At 28.8% G+C, this 23819-nt stretch overlaps 1 protein-coding gene across 5 annotated transcripts in view; it reads right to left on the minus strand.

The window, feature by feature from the left end:
- Nucleotides 1-23819, minus strand: part of LOC122631381 (aryl hydrocarbon receptor nuclear translocator-like protein 1) — a 50773-nt gene that overhangs the window by 22962 nt on the left and 3992 nt on the right. For 4 of the 5 annotated variants that reach the window (XM_043817020.1, XM_043817019.1, XM_043817018.1 and 1 more), the window contains 2 exons: nucleotides 12398-12457; nucleotides 864-1419 (listed from right to left, as the gene is read on the minus strand). In XM_043817020.1, coding sequence (XP_043672955.1) covers nucleotides 864-1419; nucleotides 12398-12446 — 605 coding nt within the window. In that variant the 5' untranslated portion in view covers nucleotides 12447-12457. Of the gene's footprint in view, nucleotides 1-863; nucleotides 1420-7472; nucleotides 8192-12397; nucleotides 12458-23819 lie in introns of those variants that run through there. The other variant, XM_043817022.1, reaches the window with a different exon arrangement.

Genomic DNA, 23819 nt, shown 5'->3' on the forward strand with positions numbered 1-23819 from the left:
AAGCCTAAGTTAAAAATGTAGAAAGTTAAAAAAAAAAAAAAAACTTAAAAATTTCATTTCAAAAGAATGAAATTTTATATGGGTGTTAAAAGAAATTCTTGAACTATTCCTGTAAAAGGAATTAAATGTTTGTTTGTTGAATTTGGTTTTGTTTTCATACACTTGTTTGTTTCTTTTTAAAATTAAAGAATTTTTTCTCTCGCTAAATTCTAACTGAAACTTTGAAATTGAATTCGATTTTTTCTTCCAAAAGGAATTAGATATATTGTCCCCGAATATTATACTTTCTTTCTTTCTTTGGAGAGAATTTTTTTTTCTCTTATAAAATCTGTAAAAAATTGTTGTACTGAAAATTTCACTTTAAGACGTGCGTTTCACATTGATAATAAAACTTCGTATCTATAGGTTTAGGAGAAAGGAAGAAAGAAAGAAAGAAAGAAAGAAAGAAAAAAGCATCGCGTACTTTTCAAATGAATTCTCGCATAATGAACGCGACCTGCAAAGAACACGATTACAAACAGAATTTACATGACAACACAGAAACAATAAGGAAAGTAAGTTTCAAATCGAGGGGGATGAAACCACGTGGGAGACTTTAATGCCCGAGATGACAATAACATGTATGGTCAGACAACCACCAATGAAAATAATAATTTCTATAGTAACCAAGTAAAAAAAAAAAAAAAAAAAAAAAAAGAGAAAATAAAAAGAGAAGAAAGAGAACGTATAACAATTACGAAAACGAAACGATTAACATCTTAATTCGTTCAGAAAAAATAAGTGAATAAATAAATAAATAAATAAATAAATAAAACAAACTTAAAAGAAGAAAAACAGACAAATTTTTCATTGATTAAACTTACTCTTGAACAGTCGAAAGATTATAATATCTTCGTTGTTGTTGATGTTGTTGATGATGATGATGATGATAAAAATGTTGTCCGCAAATATCATGGCCACGTGTATCTTGATGAATACGAGGACAAAATTCTTCCAAGGAAATAAACTCCTGGGATTCCTGAACCTGATGAATGAGTTGCGTATAACCTTGAGCCATCTCTTCGGCCATCATCTCTTGTCCCATTGGTCCAGGAAATTGTAGGATACCTTCTAAGTCTATACCACTTTCTTCCTTTCCTTTTTCCTTCTTTTCCTCTTCCTCTTCTTCCTCTTTTCTTTCTTCCTCTTCCTCTTCTTTCTCGTCCTCTTCTTCCTCTTGCAAACGACGAAGACGTTGACCTCGTTTTTCTTCTCGTTCTTGGTGTTGTTGTTGTTGTCGTCGGTGTCGTCGTTCTCGTTGTTGCCGACAATGACATTGAGAACGTTGACGACGATGATGAATACTTATACAACTGCCATCGCCAATCACCGTCTCATTTTCAATGATATCACCACTGTCCAGCGGTAATTCATCCTCGTCTGAGGAAACGTATTTCTTTTTTTTTTTTCTTTCTTTTTACTTTTTTAAATATCTACCTATCCTCCGTTTTTTGTTCTCTGATTCTTTTTTTTTTTTTCTTTTTTTAATTTCGAACGTCAGAATGGTTGCAACTTACTTCTTAATATCGAATTGTTCGAAAAGTTCGTGCCGATTATCGTTGGTTAACGATGCATGAAAAATTCAAAATTGGATCATTAAATTTCAAATAAATTTAAGATAATCAATTTATACAGAGAATCGATCAAATCTTTAATCTTTCAATAAATATATATATATATATATATATATATATATACGAATAAAATTATTATATATTTTCAGTATCATTGTATATGTACTTTTATACATAATTAGATAATTTGTATACATATACACGTCTACAATCTTCAATTCAAACATCAAATTCAAATGAATCATTAAATTCGCAAGAAATAAAATTAATTCATGAATACACTTTAAAAATATACGAACAAAATTGTAATACTTTTTAATATCGTTATATATGTTCTATGATACGAGATATGATATATTTCATATATGAGAAACGACACGAATTTTTCAAACGAAGCTAATATCGTTGATCTAATCGTTCTAACTTGTCGTTTCTTCGAGATATTTTATATAAAAAATAATTTTTCAAACCCGACGATTTATTCTTCGTCCAATGAACGATTGATAATGTTTATAAGAATAATATTATAACGCGACATATAATTTAATTAGTTTCGTGATTATTAATAAAAGTTTATATACGATTGTTAATATTTATGATAATGAACGCGTTATAATCGTTAATTCAATAATTGTTAATACGATCGGATGTTAAAAAAATTATACGATAACCTAAACGAAAGATTCGAATTGTTAACTAAGTATTAAGAACGAAACGCGTTGCACAACTTTTCAAGTCGGCGACCTGCTCTTTAATATCTCGTCTGATTCATTTCCCATACACCTAATCATCACGTTTACGATTCCACATCCTACTTCTTATACTTCTAATCTTTCTATCCTTCTAATCTGCATCTTTTTATTTCTTTTTTTCTTTTTTTACGAATACCTCTTTCGTATGCAGCGACGCGCAAAATTGTTCCTACGAGAACAAAAAAAAAACCAGATTTATAATCTTTTTTTTTTTTCTTTAGAATAAAAAATAAATAACTCTGCAAATTATATTTCAAGAGATAAGTAAATATCAACGCGTTCTCAAATAATATTCACGTACGTCTAAAGTATATTATAAATAATTTGTGAAATTAATTTTACACGAGTAACGTGAAAAACGAGATTAGAGAAGAAGACATCGAGGACAGGTACTACGATAAAAATGCTTATCGTGTTTGCAACAAACTCGACGACCTTGGATAACCATACCGTTGATTATAAAAGATAGTGATTCTTTTATTAATAAAAAGAAAAATTTTTTTAATGGAAACATGTTTGTGTTTAATCAAGTACACAACAGTTGACATCTTCGATTAATATTTCAACGAAATAAAAATAAAACATAATACGAAAAAAAGGTTACTATTTGTTCGATCGATATTTTTAAACATTCTCAATCAGTATCAGTATATAATGAAATATCAATACGTGATATAATATAAATGACGTAACCTCGGCCATTTAATTATTCATGCTCGATCAAAATATTCACGTGTATGTGTGTGTGTGTGTATGTGTATGTATATAAATTTATTTATTTTACAAAATGCATATCTGTAGTTAATAAAAATACTAATCAATTAAATGGAAATGTGCAAAAGAAAAGAAAAGCAAAAAAGACGACGATGATTTTTATATTTTATTTTTTGATCGATAAAATTAGAAAAAATATATAATCATTCCCTTTTGAGACGTGAAATCGAAATAAAGGAATAATAATAAAATAGCATGTATGCAGTGTGTAATAATATTACATATATTATCCCTTCTCGCGCGAAGTACTTACGATAATTATGATATGTAAATGTCACGTAAAGGTATTTAGGCGACATGACCGGAAAGTTGTGTAACATATTGAACGTTAATTGTTTCGTTCAATAAATAACATGTATGTATGTATGTATGTATGTATGTATGTATGTATGTATGTATGTATGTATGTATGTATTATTAACATTATGAATAATTGTTATTCATCCAATTGATTGTCTAATCCTCGTCCTTATCGATAATTATAAGAAAATATTCAAAATATCATAAGCGTATTTCGAAAGTTCTGTCGGTGCAAAGAAAAGAAAAAAATTATGAATGAATTGAAAGAAAATAATATTTATATAATCAAAGAAAAACTTTGAATATTGTAAATTATCTCATCGTGTGCGAGTGTAATTTTTATACTACAATTACAATGAAACAAAAATATACATAAGGTTATCATTTTCAAATACTACAATTAAAAATATAATTTAACTATTAAAATGCAATACTTTAATGTGGAATATTTAAATTATTGTAATTTCTATCCCGAAGAAGAAAAAAAAAAAAAAAAAACAAAGAGAAAAGAAATATAACATCATATAATATATTCAAGCATTAAATAACTCTCATCAAAAATAAATTGAAATTATCCTTGCAATTTGTACATTATAAAAATTATAATATATATTTTCATGCACGTACCTAAACATTTTATATAACAAAAAAAGAAAAAGAACGCATGATATATATATAGCCGTAATATAACAGCTATTATGAAAATTAAAAAAAAAAATTAAGTAAATAAATAAATAAATAAATAAATAAATAAATAAATAAATAAATAGATGAATAAATAAATACAAAGAATATATGAATAAGTAGTTACGTAAGAACTTAACGAATTATGTCAAAGCAAATTGTAAATCGCATTGTGTTAAGAGGAATTAGCAATTAATCAGCTGACGATGCATTCACGATTCATAACGAACGAACAAACGAACGAACGAACGAACGAATGAACGAACGAATAGAGAGTACCTACTACGCCTCCGGGAGTACATTAATTGCTAGTATACTCCGACAGGCAGATAACTCCCAATTTTTATGACATTTCTCGCTTAAGCAACAACATCGTCGTCGTCGTCGTTGTCGTCGTCGTCGTCGTCGTCGTCGTCGTCGTTATCGTAATAGTAATAGTAGTAGTAGTAGTAGTAATAGTAGTAGTAGTAGTTGTTGTAGTCGTCACTGCTGCAATGTTATTTCTCGTTACTGTATATAATGTACTTATACATAATACGTGTGCGTATTAGTCTATCTTTCTCTCTCTCTCTCTCTTTCTGTCTATCTATCTTTCCTTATCTTTCTTTCTTTCTAACTCTTTCTCTTTCTCTCTCTCGCGGAAGAACGTTCTTTCACGACGATATAAACATTCTCCGGAGAGACGTCTTGAACGATTTCAGTTCAACCCAGTGAACCAACCAGTCCCTCCGGCTCGATCTAGATACGTGGTCAACGTGTGTTCCTTCTTTCTCTTTCGCTCTCTCTTTCTCTCTCTCTCTCTCTCTCTCTCTCTCTCTCTCTCTCTCTCTCTCTCTTTCTCTGTGTGTGTGTCTCTTTTTGTGTCTTACTTTCTTTTAAGTAACAAATAGAATTAAAAAAAAAAAAAGAACAAAAAATCGATTCAGTTATTCCTAATTATAATAATCATTGTCAATTACGAATCGCTCGAATGATGTTTAAAAAAGAAAAAGAGAAATTGACATTCAAGATTCAAAAAATATGTATAAGTTGTAACCTGTTAAATAAACATGTCAATGGTAATGGTAGTAAAAATGGATACTGTGCAAATAATCGACAACAACTCGCAATTATTCGCAACTTGCAATCAGTCAAAAATCTGTCAATTACAAATCGTTCGGATGATGCATAAAATAAAATTGACATTTAAAAAGATTCAAAAAATGTATAGGCAAAGTTGTGACCCGTGAAAAAAAAAAAAAAAACAACATGTAGTAATAGTAATAGTAATAATGTTAGTAGTGTGTTATTGATAAACATCCACTCATAAAACAATTATTTGTCCTTAAAATTAGTCAAAAATCTGTCAACTATGAACAATTTAAAAGATATCAAAAATAATCGACATTTGAGATGATTCAAAAAATATGTAAAATTGTAATCCGTAAAAATAAATATGTATTATACTATGGAAGTAATAGTAACATCAGTATAGTGTCATTAATCAACAGCAACTTGCAACTATTCGCCCGGTTTTCCCGCCTTACGTAAGAAGAGAACTTACTACGATCGTGTCTCTTTCTTTTTCTATCTATCTATTTATCTCTCTCTCTCTCTCTCTCTCTCTCTCTCTCTCTCTCTCTCAATCTTTCTATCCAACTATCTTTTTACTTTGGTTACTTCGTAAGTTGTATATCTATGTATGTACCACCGTGACCGAACAACTCCGACTGGTTTATCTTCTCTTGCATTTCGATAACGAATAACAATAATCTTTAGCGGGAGATCTCAAACGTCTTATTTAATTTATACGAATGCGAACAATTACGTCCTCGATTCGTCGCCGATACAGTCCAGGTAATTGATCGCTTCTATACGTTTTATATCTTACACAATGTGCCGTTCGTTGTATAGTACAGTGGCAATGTAAGTAAGTTGCATGTATACTTTGAATAGTAACGTCATTAATTAGCATCGTCTAATGTCTTTCGTTATTGCGTTTGAAAATGACGATGTTCGATGATATTGTAGAAAAAAAGAAAAGAAAAAAAAAAAGAAAAGAAGAGAAAGAATAACTTTTGTTTCCTTTGATAACGAACGAACGACGATTTTATTCTCTATAAGAAAAAAAAAAAAAAAAGATTGGAAATCAAAAATAAAACGATACCGTATCTCTATCGATGACGATTCAAAATGATAATTTTTATAATACTAAAAAATATTATTATGTATATATAATATTTTGCAAATTCACTATTTTTACAATATTAAAAATGATAAAAAAAAAAACTTCAATGAACGAGAGAAAACAGCTGTTACAAAATTTTTCACGTAATTCTTACGAAATATTCAATTTTAATAAAAATCATGTTAACTTATTTATCTCTAAACCGACGAAATAGTTGTTGACGATTTCTTGCACGATTTACACACACACACACACACACACACACACACACACACACACACACACACACACACACACACACACACACATATTTAATCTTAATCTTTCTCTTTCATTCGCGTTATTCCATAGTTAGCAGTCATTTCTAACAAGAAAAGCGCGCGAAGAACGAACTTAATGAAGAATCGTCGATAATTAATAAATACCGAAAAGGTTTCTTCTTCAAAATCTACAAGTTAGAAAATGAAAATAAACCAACGTTCTCAACTATGGGAATCAGTGTGATTAGTTAAATCGTTATCAAAAACGTCTTACGTATTATCATTGTCACGTGTCATTCACAAAGAAAAAAAGAAAAATAAAAAAAAAAAGGCAAAGAAAAAGTACAAGTAAAGATTGGACTCATTAAATCCATGCAAAAAAAAAATAAAAGAAAAAAAGAAGACTAACATATCGCCATTCTTAAAACAAACGCGCCTGATAGAAAAAAAAAAGAAAGAAAAGCACACACACGGTACTTACAAAAAAAAAAAAAAAAAAAAATAATAATAATAGTAATTACAACAATCAAACAAAAGTGGTCTCACTTTCGCGATATATCCATCCTTAAACCTATTTTTTCTTTTTGTAAGCTCACAAAAGAACGATCGAAGAAACGACGTTTTTCAATATTCCACCCTTAACCATCCGTAGGGAGCTTCCCCCGAAAAAAGGGGATTATCGACAAAGAGACCCGTTTCAATATTAGCCTTCCACGTTGATGATGACAGTAAGTATAGCAACCATTCGGACAAACTGATATAATTAACAAACGATGAGAGATTATATCGATGATGATGATGATGACGATGATGATGATGATGATGATGACGATGATGATGAAGATGATGATGAAGATGATAATGATGATGCTGAAGATGATGATGATGATGATGACGAAAATGATGATGGTGGTAGTCTTACCAAGGAAGAGCGAGACGTCGTACATACGCGTGCTCGTCGAGGAGGAAACGACGACATCGTCGAAGAGGAGGCCTCCTTGGCCTTCCCTCCAGCCGAGCGACGTTCCACGTCCTTCGAAGGAATTGTCCTTTCTTGTTCCTCGCGTGATTGCAACGACGATAACAACAAGGTCCGCGATTACAAGAATGCAAATATTCGTTTCCTTTCTTTTTTAATTATTACTGTTATTATAACTATTAATATCTTTCTTCCTTCTTCTCTTAGATCTTCCTTCTTTTTCTTTCGTTAACACGTTAACATGTATCTGGATATATGTATGTATTTGTATGTATGTATGTATGTATGTATACGTTTGTGTAGGTTTATGTGTATGTATATAAAAAATATATAAAAAAATATAATAGACGAACGTCGAAGAACAATGTAATACCGTTGATTAAAAGATAAATGTGTTTCTATATCGATTATTGTTAATAACGGTATTGATATTGGTATTGATATTAGTATTTTTAACACGAGGATATATATGCACATATATCTGTGGGGTACCTGCCGGCCGAACAAACTTACGCGAGCACTCGCGTCTTGGAGAGGCGCCCGTTAGGCACTGTGAGAAACACCTTCCTCCTCCACTACTGGTGGTGGTGGTGGAAGCGCCTCCACACGAGTGGTGGTAAAGCGAGTACCAACTGCTACCGATACACCTCTCTCTCTCTTTCTCTCTCTCTCTCTCTCTCTCTCTCTCTCTCACTCTCTCTCTCTCTCTCTTCTCTCTGGATATACGTGTACATGTTGTATGTTTGTATATGCGACTATAACTACGCGATATACATAGTAGTAGGACTAGAGTATAATAGTAGTAATCGAGAGAAAGAGAAAGAGAGAAATAGAGAGAGGGATAGAGAGAGAGAGAGAGAAAATATAGAAGCAACTGTTCAGACCACGTGGTCCTGCGCAGGTGGGAGTGACTAAACCGCCCTGTACCGCTACTTTACCACCCCTTTTACCACCCCTTTTACCACCCCTTCGCCAGTATCGTGATCGGGGGAGGAGCACGACCTTCCTTTCTGACCAAGGTCAAACTTTATTATTATCTTCGTTATAAACGTCGAGAGAACCATTCATCGTTAATATAACATATTGTCATTTTTTATTTATTTATTATTTATATATATGATTTTCTTTTCATCTTCCTTTTTCTTTTTCTCCGTTTAATGGAAATATCATACATCTTAGATACGATCTGTTGCTTTTTAATATGGGTGTAGAATAAGTATCTATCTCTTTACGAAGAGTCGCGTCGGCTTTAACGTTTGAGCTTTAACGCGGAGAGTGGAACGAGAACGACAAGAGGAAGTCCCTGAAATGCACTTCTTTGATTCCCACTTGCAATCTCGCATGTGTATGCGATTGATATACACGTCGTTAACAATTCGACATAATATAATAAAAGAGAGATTTCTATAAGTGTTTCCTTGTTTGTTACTGCTATTACTATTGCTATTGCTACTGCTATTGCTACTGTTGATATAATCGTTTCCTTTTTTTTTTTGTAGATTGATAATAAAAAGAATAATACACTTGTTTCAAGAATAGATATATCTAAAGAATCTTATATCGAATAATTGTAAATATAAATATAAATATAAATATAAGTATAAATATAAATAAATAAAGATATATGAAAAGTAATTTTTATAAAATAATAGATATGTATATAATATAAAACAAAAATATATAAAATATATTATGTTTTATATTCTTAAATATAAATACTGAGTAAAGTATCGATATACACACATACATACATACATACATACATACATACATATATATATCTATATCAAATATTCGACGTATTCAGAGAAACCTTCGCAAACAAAGAAGAAATCTTTAAGGTCGTCGTACGAAAGATACATACATATGTTTTATGAGAAAAGTTTTATGTTGAGAGATATCCAACCAAGTTCTCAAACGCAAAATCTCACGTTCGTAAAGTGATAAAACAAGTTAAACATTCTTCGAAGTTATTTCATTAATTTCGAATTTAAACATAATGAAAAAGAAAAGAAAAGAAAAAAAAAAAAAACAATTGATACGTCGAAATATTATATTTTATATTTTCATCGGTATAACACACAGCAATAAAAATACAATAATTATATTATACCGAGTAGATCTCTTCAATATTATTCCGATCTATATCTGAATTTAAACGAAACAAAAAATAAATACCTACGAAGAAAATTCGTCTAATAAATTCTCAAAAAATGAATCACCAAGAGCCTAGTTCACTGTAATACAATATATTGAATAATTAACTATATAATACTATATTATAATACACTATTCAAAAAGAAAAGAAAAAAAGAAAAATAATATAAAAGAAACACCCTTCAAGTAGTACCAAGACGATTAACATTTAAGATGATTAATATCGATACTAATTAGATTGATCTGTAAGCCACCTGCAGGAACAACCATATGACATATATATGCATATATACATACATACATACACGTATACGTACGTACATGTATACATATATGTAGCGTAAGTCAGCATTAATTGTTATCATCGATACTCGTCTCTCAGCTTCCTCCATAACAGTATACAGATAACCCTAACACCGTTAGCAAGCGGCGTTGACGTTTGAAGTGACCACAGCTGATCTCCCTCTCCCTAAATCTGCCTCGTCCACTCTCATTAGCGTGATTTTTTTTGGTAACTAGAGATTGTAATCCTTCTCTCTCTTCTCTCTATCTCACTCTCTCCTCCTCTTTCTGTCTCTCTTTCTCTTTCTCTGTCTATCTCTCTCTGTAGATACGGTCGATTAATTTGCACTGATTATTCGCATACTCTCCTCTGTGTTGTAAGCTTATCCTATTATCCGTTTAGGTATACGCAACTCGCATAACTACCGAGTAACGATCTTCGAGCTTATTCCATACGATCGTTTCGTATTTTTATTGTTATTTTCGTCTTTTCTACGTTCTTTATTTTTTTTATTCTTTTTTTTCATCTTTAATATTTATCTCTCATATTATATCTATTGAATACTACTACTACTGTTATTACTGTTAATGATAATAATAATATTAGTAATACTAATAATAATAATAATAATAATAATAATAATAATAATAATAATAATAATATAAATTATGTGATAACTTTGGAATACGAGCTGATGATAATTTCGAAATTTCAGGTATTTTTTATTACCTCTAATTTATTTTTTATCTTATATTTCTAAAGGAATTTTACACATACATACACACACACGAGAAATAATGCAAATATGAGACTTCGAATATTATTTTAAGTTGGACACTATTTCGCTTTTTCCTTTTCTTTTCCTATTTCTAAAAAATTGTATATTATATATATACATATATATATATATATATATATATATATATATCATGTAATATTGTAAAATAATAAAAATAAAAAAAATTTTTAACTCTATGTTATGACACATGACATGAAAAAAAAAAATCTATCATCAGATAAATTCGAATGTTTTCATAAACTCGACACTATTGTTTCTCCTACTACTTTTCTATTTTTTTTTCTCATTTGCAAAAAGTATATACACACAATATCCATCGATGTCCTCCATCGACTATGACATTTTTAATTTAACGCGTCGGACTCGCGACCTTAAAATAAAAAAAAAAATAAAAAAAGAATCGTTTTACGTAACGAAAAAAATAAAAAAAGAAAATGACGAATATTATTTTACGTAAATGAGCTAAACTACTCTTTATATTTAAAACAAAACGTTTTTGTAACAATAAATACTTATAAACACAATAATGATAAGTTTAAATAACAAAAATAATTTCCAACTATCGAAATATCGATCGAGTTTTTTTTTTTTTGAAGAAAAAGAAGAAAAAAAAGAAAAGTAAAAGAAAAAAGAAGGAGAACGATTGTTTTAGAAGGTAAATATATAAATTAACAAGAAAGAAAAAAGAAAAAGAGAAGAATAAAAAATAAAATAAAAACAAAAGAGAAAGAGAGTATCAAATTCGTTCGATTATCTCTGATCGAAACTTGAGTTTTTGATTACTATTACTATAGTGATTATACAGTGTCCGAAGAATCAAGATGTCTTTTTGATTGGTAAACTGAACCTGGTCAACTCACTGTAACTTTATACTTTCTGATCTTACTGAAGAAAAGTAACGATCCAATCGAATTACATTTGTCCTTATCTATACTGCATATCTATGTATATATAGATATAAAAGAGATATGTATGTATGTATGTATGTATGTATGTATGTATGTATATATCTATCGTTTTTAATCTTCTATAATAATTTTATGCCTAACTTAAAAATCACACGTACACGCATACACACATATGTATTTTTAAATATTAATTCATTTTATTTAAAGAATATTAATTTTTTTTTTTTAATTTATTATATAAGAAATTGTGTATAGATTTAATGTTATATTATAAATTATACTAAAAATTATTACAGCTGCGTTTACATATAGATATTTTATAAAGTCACTTTGTATAATTAGATATTTACATTATTTTATTTATTTATTTTATTTTTTTTTTTCAGATTATTATATATCGTATGACTTTTTTCTAGAAACTAAATTAAATGCTAAAAAAATTCGAATACATTTAAAATAAATCAAATAATTTGATAAAATAACTATCACGCGTTGTATAATTCATTATTTTTCTTTTTCTTTTTGTAGAAACAAAATTAAGTTATACAAACAATTAAAGAAGAAAGATAAATCGTATTATTTAAATGCATCTTATATAAATAAATTAGAAATTTATACATATATATATACATATATATATATATATATATACATTATATACATACATAACATATACACCTATATATATACATATAAATATTTATATAATATATATATATACCTTGATATCTACGTCGAGCCAAACCTCGTTCCTCTCCATTTGGTCCCATGATGTTCTTATCTATAAAATAATAAATATATTATATAACGTTAGAAAAATATAATCTCGATAAATATTAAATATACATATACATATATATATTTTTTTTATTTCGCCGAATTTATATCGCCGTTTCAATTTTTCATATATATATATATATATATATATATATATATATATATATATATATATATATATTGAAAGTCGACAAAAAAAAATCGATAGTTACGAGAAATGTTAATTACAAAGGATGAACAAAAATCTTCCTCTTCATTTTATTTCTCCTCATTCATTTTTTTTTTTTTTTCTTAACACAGTTTCTATCTCGCTAATTGCCCCGTCCATCGAAGACGAACGACGAGCGAGACTGATTATTGAATTCCTGCTTCTTTCCTTATTGTGCATTTTTATAATTGGCCGATTGTTGTCAGATTGCTCATCGAGCTGTATAAGAAATATTCCGAAGGATCTTTCTTTTTTCCTGTTTTGTATTGTTTTGTTCTTCTATCTTCATTTTTCTTTCTCTTTTTTTTTTTTTTCTTTTTTCTTTTAACGAAGGGAACTTGAATTTTATATGGATTTAAAAATGTACTTTTAATATATCAATCGAAAATAAAAATAAGAATTAATATATTTAATATATATTAATAAAAGAAAATTAAAGAGAAAATTCAATCAAATATATCTACATGATTAAAGTAATTGTTTTAAAAAGAAAAAGAAAAAAAAAAGAAAATTTAATAACACACGAATATACACACATACACAATCTACACACACACACACACACACACACACACACACACACACACACACACACACACCATAATAATTTATAATTTAATAAATTTAATGAAAAATAAATATAACATTTTCTCTCTCTCTCTCTCTTTCTTCTTTTTTTTATAACAAATATAAATTACATATATATAAATATATATATATATATTTTGTTGAATCTACTTTCTTATTTTCAAGTGTGAAAATATTTTAAATAACGATCACAGAAAAGTTAGAAAACAAATAAAGAAAGTAACAGAGATTTTTATATTTCTTGCAATGATACTATGTAAATTTCGATTGGATTATATAAGCATAAAGATAACAGTACAATAATCTAACCAGGTGATTATATAAACGTCATCAGGTCTGTTCCTGACAGACAATACCTTGCCAACGACATCCCCTATCGTCTACTACCACCGCTTCTATTTAGCTACTCAAAACCGATCCCTTTGACCTACGAAACAATCGTTTTGTGCTTATAAAACCGAAATAAACTGCAATATAGTGAGCAATGAATCTTTACCTCTGAAAATAACAAATGCAAAATATAAACTCCTGTGTAGGTTTTGACAATAATGAACAATATAAATTGATGAACAATTAAATAAATATATAATATGGAAAGAGGGAGATAGAGAGAGAGAGAGAGAGAGAAGAAAGAAAGATATTGTAAAATTTAAGAAGATAGTAAAAAAAATTATTAGAAAAAAAAAAATATATATATATATTATAATCCAACTAGAAACTTTTGATTCATTCTCTATTATATTTATATTTTATATATATATATATATACATATTTTTCTTTTGATATATTGAAATTATATATTTTTATTTAATTCTATAAAGTAATCATTATCAATGTATGTAAATATATATATTTTTTTCTATTATATATATTATATATATATATATATAATACACAAATACACACACACACGCGCGTATATATATGATATCTCGAATAGAAGAGATTCGTGGCAGGTGAAGATAAGTAAATGAGATCGTTTGCGTCAGGGTTTTGTTGGAAATCCCATTCCTCTTTCATCTTAGTGCACCTGTATTCGTTTCGAAGTAACTGATTTAAGTATTTCCAAAGCCTCCAAACGAATATACGATAATCGAATAAATAATTCTAAAACAAAATTCATTTCACCGATCACACAGTACATTATCGCAAAATATGTCGAGTACGTTTGTTTTTCAAATAAAAAAGAAAAACAAAAAAGGAAAAGGAGGAGAAAGAAAAAAGGCACGGCTTTCATTCGATATTGAAATGTACAGAAAAAAAAATTTTTTTTAATTGAAAAAATGAAAAGGAAAATAAAAACGAGGGAACGATGATCTCCGTGGAGAAACAGCTGGATTATATTTACGAGTTTGGTAATGTCAAGGCGACAACAAGCTTATTTCCTTATTAATACACTATTATGTAATAAACTTGAAGTATGGTGCATCGATAACACAAGCATCTTTCAATGTCCACTATGACCTGTGACGTAAACCTGAATGCATTACCAAAGACATGCACATAATAGACGTACATAAATACATACATGCACCCATTTACAACTATATAATGCGGTCGATGTATCGTAAATTTGTGAACTAACAAAAACATATAATCTTTTTGCTTTCTTTACAAATGGAAACCAATCACATAAAGAATTTGATATATATATATATGTATGTATGTATGTATGTATGTATGTATGTATGTATGTATGTATTTTTTGTTTTTTTTTCCTAATACTAAGCGTTTCTCTACATTACGCAATAACTTTATTCTTTCTTGTTTTCACAGAGAATTAACAAGAAACATGAATATATACACACACACTTTTTGCTTCTAAAATGATGTGGACAAAATTTATTGATAGAACAGCGTTCCTACTTTCTCGTTCATTAAACTCTAAAATATTATATATCGATGGATATCTCGATTAAATATCCTCCACCTTAGAATCATTAAGGTGTAAGGATACAAAAAAGAAAAAAGAAAAAAAAAACCAAAAGAATCTCAAAGAAGAACGTATAATCGATTTTTTACTATCGTGAATAAGGCACTTATTCTTCATAAATCTCTGTAGAGGAAAACCTAAAAAAAAAAAAAAAAAAATAAAAATAAAAAAAATTAACAAAAAGAAATCGAAAACTTCGACGAATAATGAAGTTACCATAGAATATAATATGTGTTATTCTTCTTACGAAATAGGAAATGCATGTCTCGTAGATCTTTTATACTATAAATCAACTATACGTCTGGCAGTAAAATTGAATTTAATATTCCGTCCTACCTCTCTTCAAAAGAAAGAGAGAGATAGAGACAGAGAGACAGACAGAGAGAGAGAGAGAGAGAGAGAGAGAGAGAGAGAGAGAGAGAGAGAGAGAGAATATATATGTACGTGTATGCGTTAGGTATAGAAATAATAATTATTATCAAATGCTACGTGTTCATTCATACACTCGCACACATATATATAGCACCCACATAAACTTTATATACAAAATATTACATAGCTTAGCGAAGACTAATAGAATTTGCATTTGAAATACTTTGACCTTTCGAGGTATTTGAAATGCGGTAGTTTGTGGTTACCTAGATTTTACCTTCCTACTATGTACATATGAACTATCTGTCCCTGTCTATCTATCTGTCTGTCTGTCTGCTGTCCGTCTGTCCGTCTGTCTGTCTGTCTGTCCGTCCGTCCGTCCGTCCGTCCGTCAGTCGACGGCGACGAACGATAACGTTCGGTTCGACCAAATCGCAACGACGTTCTCGTCGAGCCAACACTACCCCACCACCATCACCACCATCACCATCACAACCATCATATATAACTGTGTAGAATATATCGTGGGGCTTTTAAAGAGGGGAGAGCTTTCTCATTTCCGTATTTTAAATCGAGACTTAAACGATATCACCACCTATGTCTAAGCAATTCAATTAAATGAGATCTTGTGTTCTACGGTATGTGTTCGGAAAAGAAGAAAGAAAGAGAGAAAGAAAGAAAGATAAGGAAAGGAAAAAGAAAAAGAAAGGAAAAGGAGAAAAGAAAAGAAAAAAAAAAAAAAAAGAAAAGTAAAAAAAAAAGAAAACCATTTCTAAACGAGTTCTTACATATCTAAATCCTTTTTAGTAGTAGATTCGTATACTTAACGAGCTAAGTTTAGAGACACGTACGATAAAGTAGTTTTCTCTCTTACATAGTAAACCGTCGTCTAATCTCTCTACAAGTTGTATCGCGATCTCTCAAATGAATTTCGAGATTCGTTTTATTCCGTTCACGTATAGAAACGATCTGATTTTTTTTTTTCTTCTTTTTTCATTTTTTTATTTTATTGAGACGACGCGACGCGTAAATAACTTAAAATTCATTTCTATATATTATATATGCATATACAATATTTCTGTGAGAATTATTATTTAATTATTAATTAATATTAAGTATCTTGTAAAATAAATGGTCAATAGATGTGTAGAAATATTTTGATCAGTATTCTAACAAATAATAAAAAATATAATACACGATGTATATATGTATATATAAAATATAATAAAATATCAATGCATGACATAATTGATCAGTATAAATAATTAAGTCCTATATTTGCATCTGGGTTTATTATAAATGTTAACCATCCACGTTTATAAAATATTCATAATAAATTATTACATATTTACAAAGATATCCATTCAAATGCTAATTTTTCTATATTAATCAATCTAATATCAATCATATATATTACATTATATAGTAATATTTTATTAGAATAAAAAAATCCGATCATTCGTTTAAAATACCGATTAAAAATATTTATAAATACTGATAGCAATCCAATAAATAGTAACTTTTTGTGAAATCACTTCTTTCTTGTGCTTTGTTTTTCTTTTCCTTATGATTAGTAACTCGATTTTTTTTTTCTTTTTTTTTTTTTTTTTTTTGTTAATGACAAATGCAGAAGAACGTAGAAAACGCGGAAGTAAGGGTTGGGTTTGAGGACGTTTTATTGACTCATCGTCTCATAGTCTATGTTCATCATTCATGTTTCAAGGTGTTCTAAGACATTCGAAACGAGCGTGAAGAGTTGTTGATCGTTGAAAAAGGAAATACTTCTAATTCTACTTCTTAGGAAAATGTAAATGTAAGATATATGTACATAGACAATAACGATATATATATATATATATACACATATATTTATTTATATATATATATATATATACACATGCATATACCGAGATATACAGAGCGATTTAAAAGTTATCAGACGATTAAAAAAAACAATCAATCTTTTTCTAAGATCTTACGAATTGATATTACATATCTCTCTTTGCAAATTTAAAAGGAAAAAAAAAGAAAAAAGAAAATCCTACGATGTGAAAAGAAAAAATAAAATGATCTAGAAAGTTAACTTATACATTTATATATAAAAGTAAAAAAGAAATCACCAGTTAAGAACTTTTGGCCCACCTTATACATAATGTTGATCCGATCGATCGAAGAAACTAGTTTCATAAACGATTCTAATCACGTCTTACGATAATATTATCGATATCTTTACTTCGTTTCTACGACAAAGACGACTTCGATAATTATATGCATACTCCAAAGAATTTCCTGATGTATGATTAGACTAAACGGGTTTTCAAAAAGTGTCACGCGATATGGAATGGTTAGTATCGTTCGTTAGAATATCTCTATTCGCATTTATATATACATATATATATATATATATATAAATACTCGATACGTTCCATCTAATAATTTCAATCTCGTACTAAGCGTATTAGAGAAAGAAATTATTATTCATATAATTGTTCATAGACTTTTTAAAATAATTTTATGGGCTCTTTAAGATAATTAACAAATTCCTTAATGCATTAGATATTATTAGTAATTATTATAAAAACGTTTCCTTAAAATCACAAATATTTTTCGATCATTTCACTCTCGATTTTCTTTCATTCGTTTAATTTTCTTTTTCCTTTTGTTTTTTGTTTCTTTTTTGTATGAATGCTTGCGTTCGTATGTAATGAAGTTTACTTTACAATTATAAATACGTGCTGAGTCATAACAAATGTTCTTACGTTTAAATAAAACATTCTGTTCCTTATATTCCCTTTTTTCGCTTAATCATACAGCTACGTATGATCCTGTATCATATAAACTCTTGATGCAATATTGTTGAAATCTTTAAAAACTTAAAACTATAAAAAAAGAAAAAAAAAAATATATATATATATATATAAAATCTGAATCGATTAGCAAATCGAAATATCAAAACGACGTATTTAGGAAAGTCATGTCCTCTTATTTATTCAGTATTGTGTAAGGAAAAAAAAAAAAAAAAAAGAAAATTAAATACGTTTAAAATAGTAACAAAGTGTATTCTTTTTTTTCCAAGTAACTATGAAAATGATGGAGTTCAAATTTCTACTTTTAGAATCGTTATTAAACGGAGTCATAATTACCAGAGTGATATTTAATTGAAAATATTATTTTTCTTTACCCGTGATAAAAAATAAATTGATATATTTCTAGCGTGAAAAAGAAAATAAGAGAAGAAGAAGAAGAAGAAGAAGAAGAAGAAGAAGAAGAAGAAATAAGATTGATTTAATACGGAAAAGGAACCATAATAAAAATAAAAATAAAAATAAAAAATGGAAAAAAAAAACAGAAAAACAAACGAACAAATAAACAAACAAACAAACGAACAAACAAAGATATCAATAAGAAGAAAATTACATTACCGACGATGTTATTCACTAAAGAAGATTTTAATATTCAAAGAGATGAAAGAGAAGAGAGAGAGAGAGAGAGAGGAAGCCCATTGTATATATACATATATACATCTTACTTCCTCCTCTTAGTCGTTTATAGTCTGTAGGCTATAACAGCAGCCTAGCAAATGTAATCCATGATTCAGTTTTTTCTCGCGATTTGCACTCGACCGATAGACGCCGCGGCGAGTTTGTTACGTAAGTAGTATATACCAACTATCTCTCTTTCTCTCTCAATCTCTCTCTCTCTCTCTCTCTCTCTCTCTCTCTCTCTCTCTCTGTCTCTCTCATTCTTTCTCCTAAGATCTATAGATCAGCGTTCCGTGAGTCGTGATCGACCGAGGAAAATTGTATTATCGAAAGTGAGATTGCTTGAGTCTCGGAAGTGGTACGAAACGAAATACGTGCATAATCGAACGGAGGACTCGTAGGTCGTGATCTCTCTCGTGACTTTAAACATATAAACCAAGGACGCGATGAATGCAGTAATCATATTACATATGTTTATATATATATATATATATATATATATATATATATATATGTTTAACTGTTTACGTGGATATATTAGAGATAAGGTGTGAATCGTATGACTTGATCATAATGTTTTTTTCTCGTCTAATTTTGATCTAGTGTAATGATAAAAATTCATTTTCGATTAGTATGTATCTCTGTGTGTATATGTGTATGTGTGTATTATCATCATCATCATCATCATCATCATTATCATCATCATCATTATTATTGTTAATAGTAGTAGTAGTAGTTGTACTTGTAGTATTATTATTATTATATGTATATAATCGCTTTTCTTTTTTTTTTTTTTTTTTTTTTTTTTTTAATAAATTCTGAGATCGAAAATGATTGAATGATCGATTTTTAATTGATCATATTGCATAATGTATGTGTTTGTGTATATATATATATGAATATAGGATAATTATAGAAACACGTATGTGTGTATATTAAAAGATTCCGATAAATATTTTCTATTTCGATGTAATAAGTTGTTCAAAGTCGACAAGATCTCACTTTCTCCGTTCTCTTTGTGATCACGATCTATCGAAGTAATAAATCTCAAAGATCTATCCAGAGAAAATCGTTCAATAACTAATATAAGAAATTTTAATTATTTTATATCGAAATAAACAACACAGAATGAAAATGTACGCAACAAAAAATAAATAATATCCATTATCATTTATATATGTATATATATATATATATAAACTTTTGATATTACTTATTGTCCACTCTAACATTATATGCTATATTAAGTTATATCGATATATATGTATATCGATAATCATACAAATCTCTCTAAACGTATGAGCATTGCAATCTACTTGATAAATGACTCGTAGAAATCACAAATAAAAAAAATAATAAGAATAATAATAAAAAAAAAAAAAAAAAATTATCAAATTGTATAAATGATGATGATAAATGATATAAATCGTTGAATTTATCTGTTCGATTTATATCGATCGAAAAATTTTTTTACTTGCTCTCGTATACGGATCTATTCAAGTTTAACGTAATCTAATGGTGTGTATATAGTATATACATTATACATACATATATACGTACGTACGTACATACATACATACTCTCCTCGTTCTAAACTATATCAAGAAAAATTGATATACTCGTGGAACGTTAATAACGTCGCTCGCGTGAACGGCCACGGACAATATACACGTACATATAACGTAATCGTAGATAACATAAATTTTATAAACTTCATATGCAGAATAATATGCGTAACCACCTTCTAGTTATTTTAACAATTAAACCAATCGCTTTTATTTGCACGAAAATTATTCAATTAAAAGAAAAAAAAAAAGAAAAGAAAAGAAAAAGGCGAGAAAAAATTTTAAAAAAGAAAGAGAGAGAGAGAGAGAGAGAGAGACAGAAAAATTGAAAGAAATGAAAGAGGACGGAAAATAATAAAAATAAATAAATAACAACAAATAAATAAGTAACAACGAGATTAATTTCCACGGGTGAATTAAAAAATAGACAACAAATACGAGCAAAATATGAAAAATAAAAGAATAAAGGAGTACGCGAATAAATAAATAAACAAATAAATAATTTAATGAATGAATGAATGAATGAATGAATAAGAATGTAGGTGCTGGAAGAATAGGATAAATATGTGATCAAGAAATGAATAAATAAAAAATAAAATAAAAAAAGGAAAGGTGTTAGAAAAAATGATAAAAAGGACGAATACAAAAATCGAACGAACAATACGTTCGTACTTTTTCCAAGCGCAAGCGTTAAGATCAGAAAGAAGAAAATCAAGTTGGGATAGTTGAAGTTGACGTAAGAGGGTTGGAGGGGTTGAAGAGAAGGGAGAAGGTACCACGGTGGTCTGTTACTGCAAACTCGGTGGGAAAATGACCGCGACTTGCTCGAGAATTGCTTCGATATGAGCTAATGCGCACCGCAAAACACGCAAGACGCATTACGTAACACTTCTACTAAACTCTGCGGAACACGGTATACATGTTTTATATACATACATGTTTCTATACATGTGTGTGTATGTCTTGCTATGGCGACTCTAAGAAATATACCGAGTACGCATTTATTAACGAGTAATCGTTCTATCGTAGTTTCCGCCGAAAGGAAACTATAATAATTCGCCATAATAATTCTCCTATCGTCTATATATGTATGTATGTATGTATGTATGTATATATATATATATATGTAATGAGTATACTTTCGAAAAAAATATATGCGTACGCGCGCGTGTGTGTGAATTCGTGCGAGAAAGAATTAAAAAAGATTAACTTTTACAAACATTGTATACGTAAATAAGTAGAATATATGTATGCGTATGCATGCATGCGTGCATGTCGGTATTTGTGCATATGCCTGACTGTCTGTCTATCTATCTATCTATCTATCTATCTCTCTCTCTCTCTCTCTATATATATATATACTCGAACGAAATTAAGTTCAAGGTATAGAGAGTTGAGTGTAACAACTTAAAGTCTGACCACACGTACTACCGACTACTTGCGGTAGATAGGTCTCTTCTCCCTTTTTCCTTCTCATTCCATCTCATCCTTCGCCTTATCCTCATCCTCCTCCTTCTCCTCTTTCCCTCCTCTTTCCCTTCCCCTTCTTCACCCTATCATCCCTGATCCCTTATTATACGAATCTAATAGGAAAGATTAATTTGAACGATTTATATATGAATTCAGATAATAATAATAAAAATTATTACGATAATAATACAAAATAATTACTGCCAACAAATATCCGATGAGAAATAAAGAAGAAAAAAAAAAAAGAGAGAAAATCTTATGAGCTTGCAAATGAAATTTAAAACTGTAAATTTATGTTTTAAATTTCGAAAAAAGAGAAAGAAAAAACAAACAAAAACGACAGAATTATAATTAAATTGAAAACGAGTTTGACAGAAATGGAAGGAAAAAGAAAAAGAAAAAGGAAAAATGCTGCGTGTTTACGAATGAAATCTGAAGAAAGATAAAGATGAAAAAGAAAAAAATTTGTAATTTTTATGAATCCGCTAAGACGACATACGTGATGTTAAAGTAGAGACATTATTTATCATCAATAAGATAAATATAATTTGTAGATAAGATGGACGAAATAGATAGATGAATTATTACTAAATTGTGAAGTTTGAGAGAATATGTTTACGAATGGAATAAAAAAAATTGCAATTTTATTATATATATATATATATATATATATATATATAAATAATAAATAATTAATCGATGAGTTCGACAAGAAAAAAAATGGCTGCTTTTTCAAATAAAATTAAAAAATATTCTGCGTTCGAATTTGTCTTTCTAATTCTTATCTTCTTTTCATTGCGTACAATTTCTAATATCTAAGATAGTATTATTGACTTTTGTGCATTGACCAAGACCCACATACATATCATATACATACATGCATACGTATATTTTATATATATATATATTTACTTCATCCTCTACTACGATTATTACGTAAGCCAATGTCAATGTAATTGACATGGAATAATAAAAAGTAACGCTAATTATTTATGTAACAATTCTGTCCGAGTTGATAAACAATAAAAAGGACAAGAACTTACAAGAGAAGAAAAAAAAAGTAGACTATAATCGAGACGATTCTTGATCTGCCTTGTTTATCATGGATTTACGTTAAAAATGTAAAAAGGAATGAAAAAATCGGAAAGATTAAAAAAAAGAAAAAAAAAAAAAAGAAAAAATATCTCATACTTTTTTTTTTCTTTTTTTTTTCTTTTTTTTTAAATTCGAATATGTTCATCGGTCTTCTGTGAGTCAGAATAATTATTTTTAACAAATTATAATCTAAAGTATACTATTCCATTAGTATAGTTTAATGTAAACACACACACACAAATGCATATATATATATATATACTCGTTGATTTGAGCTCGAGTTATGTAGACATGTATGTATGTGTATGAACGTACATAAGTATTTATGTATGTATGTATGTATGTATGTATGTAGGTACATAGAACGTAATACAAGAGGTTAGACTAGGTCGAACGTCGATGATGCGAAGTGCATGCGTAACAAATAAACGCATGGATGCATATGTGTACGTGTGTCTCCATTGCTCTACTGTATTGCCTTCGAGATTATGTACGATACATACGACGACGATGATAAGCAACAGTATGGCGTTATATCATCGTTCGAGGCGATATCGCAACGACTTCTAGTCTTTTTACCAATATGCAATTGTGCAGTCAGAGGCTCGTTTCTAACGTAAAAAATGTGATAGTCCGTAAATGTGTCCGTCTT

Source organism: Vespula pensylvanica, chromosome 8 (assembly GCF_014466175.1).
Source record: "Vespula pensylvanica isolate Volc-1 chromosome 8, ASM1446617v1, whole genome shotgun sequence".
Taxonomy (NCBI): Eukaryota; Metazoa; Arthropoda; class Insecta; order Hymenoptera; family Vespidae; genus Vespula; species Vespula pensylvanica.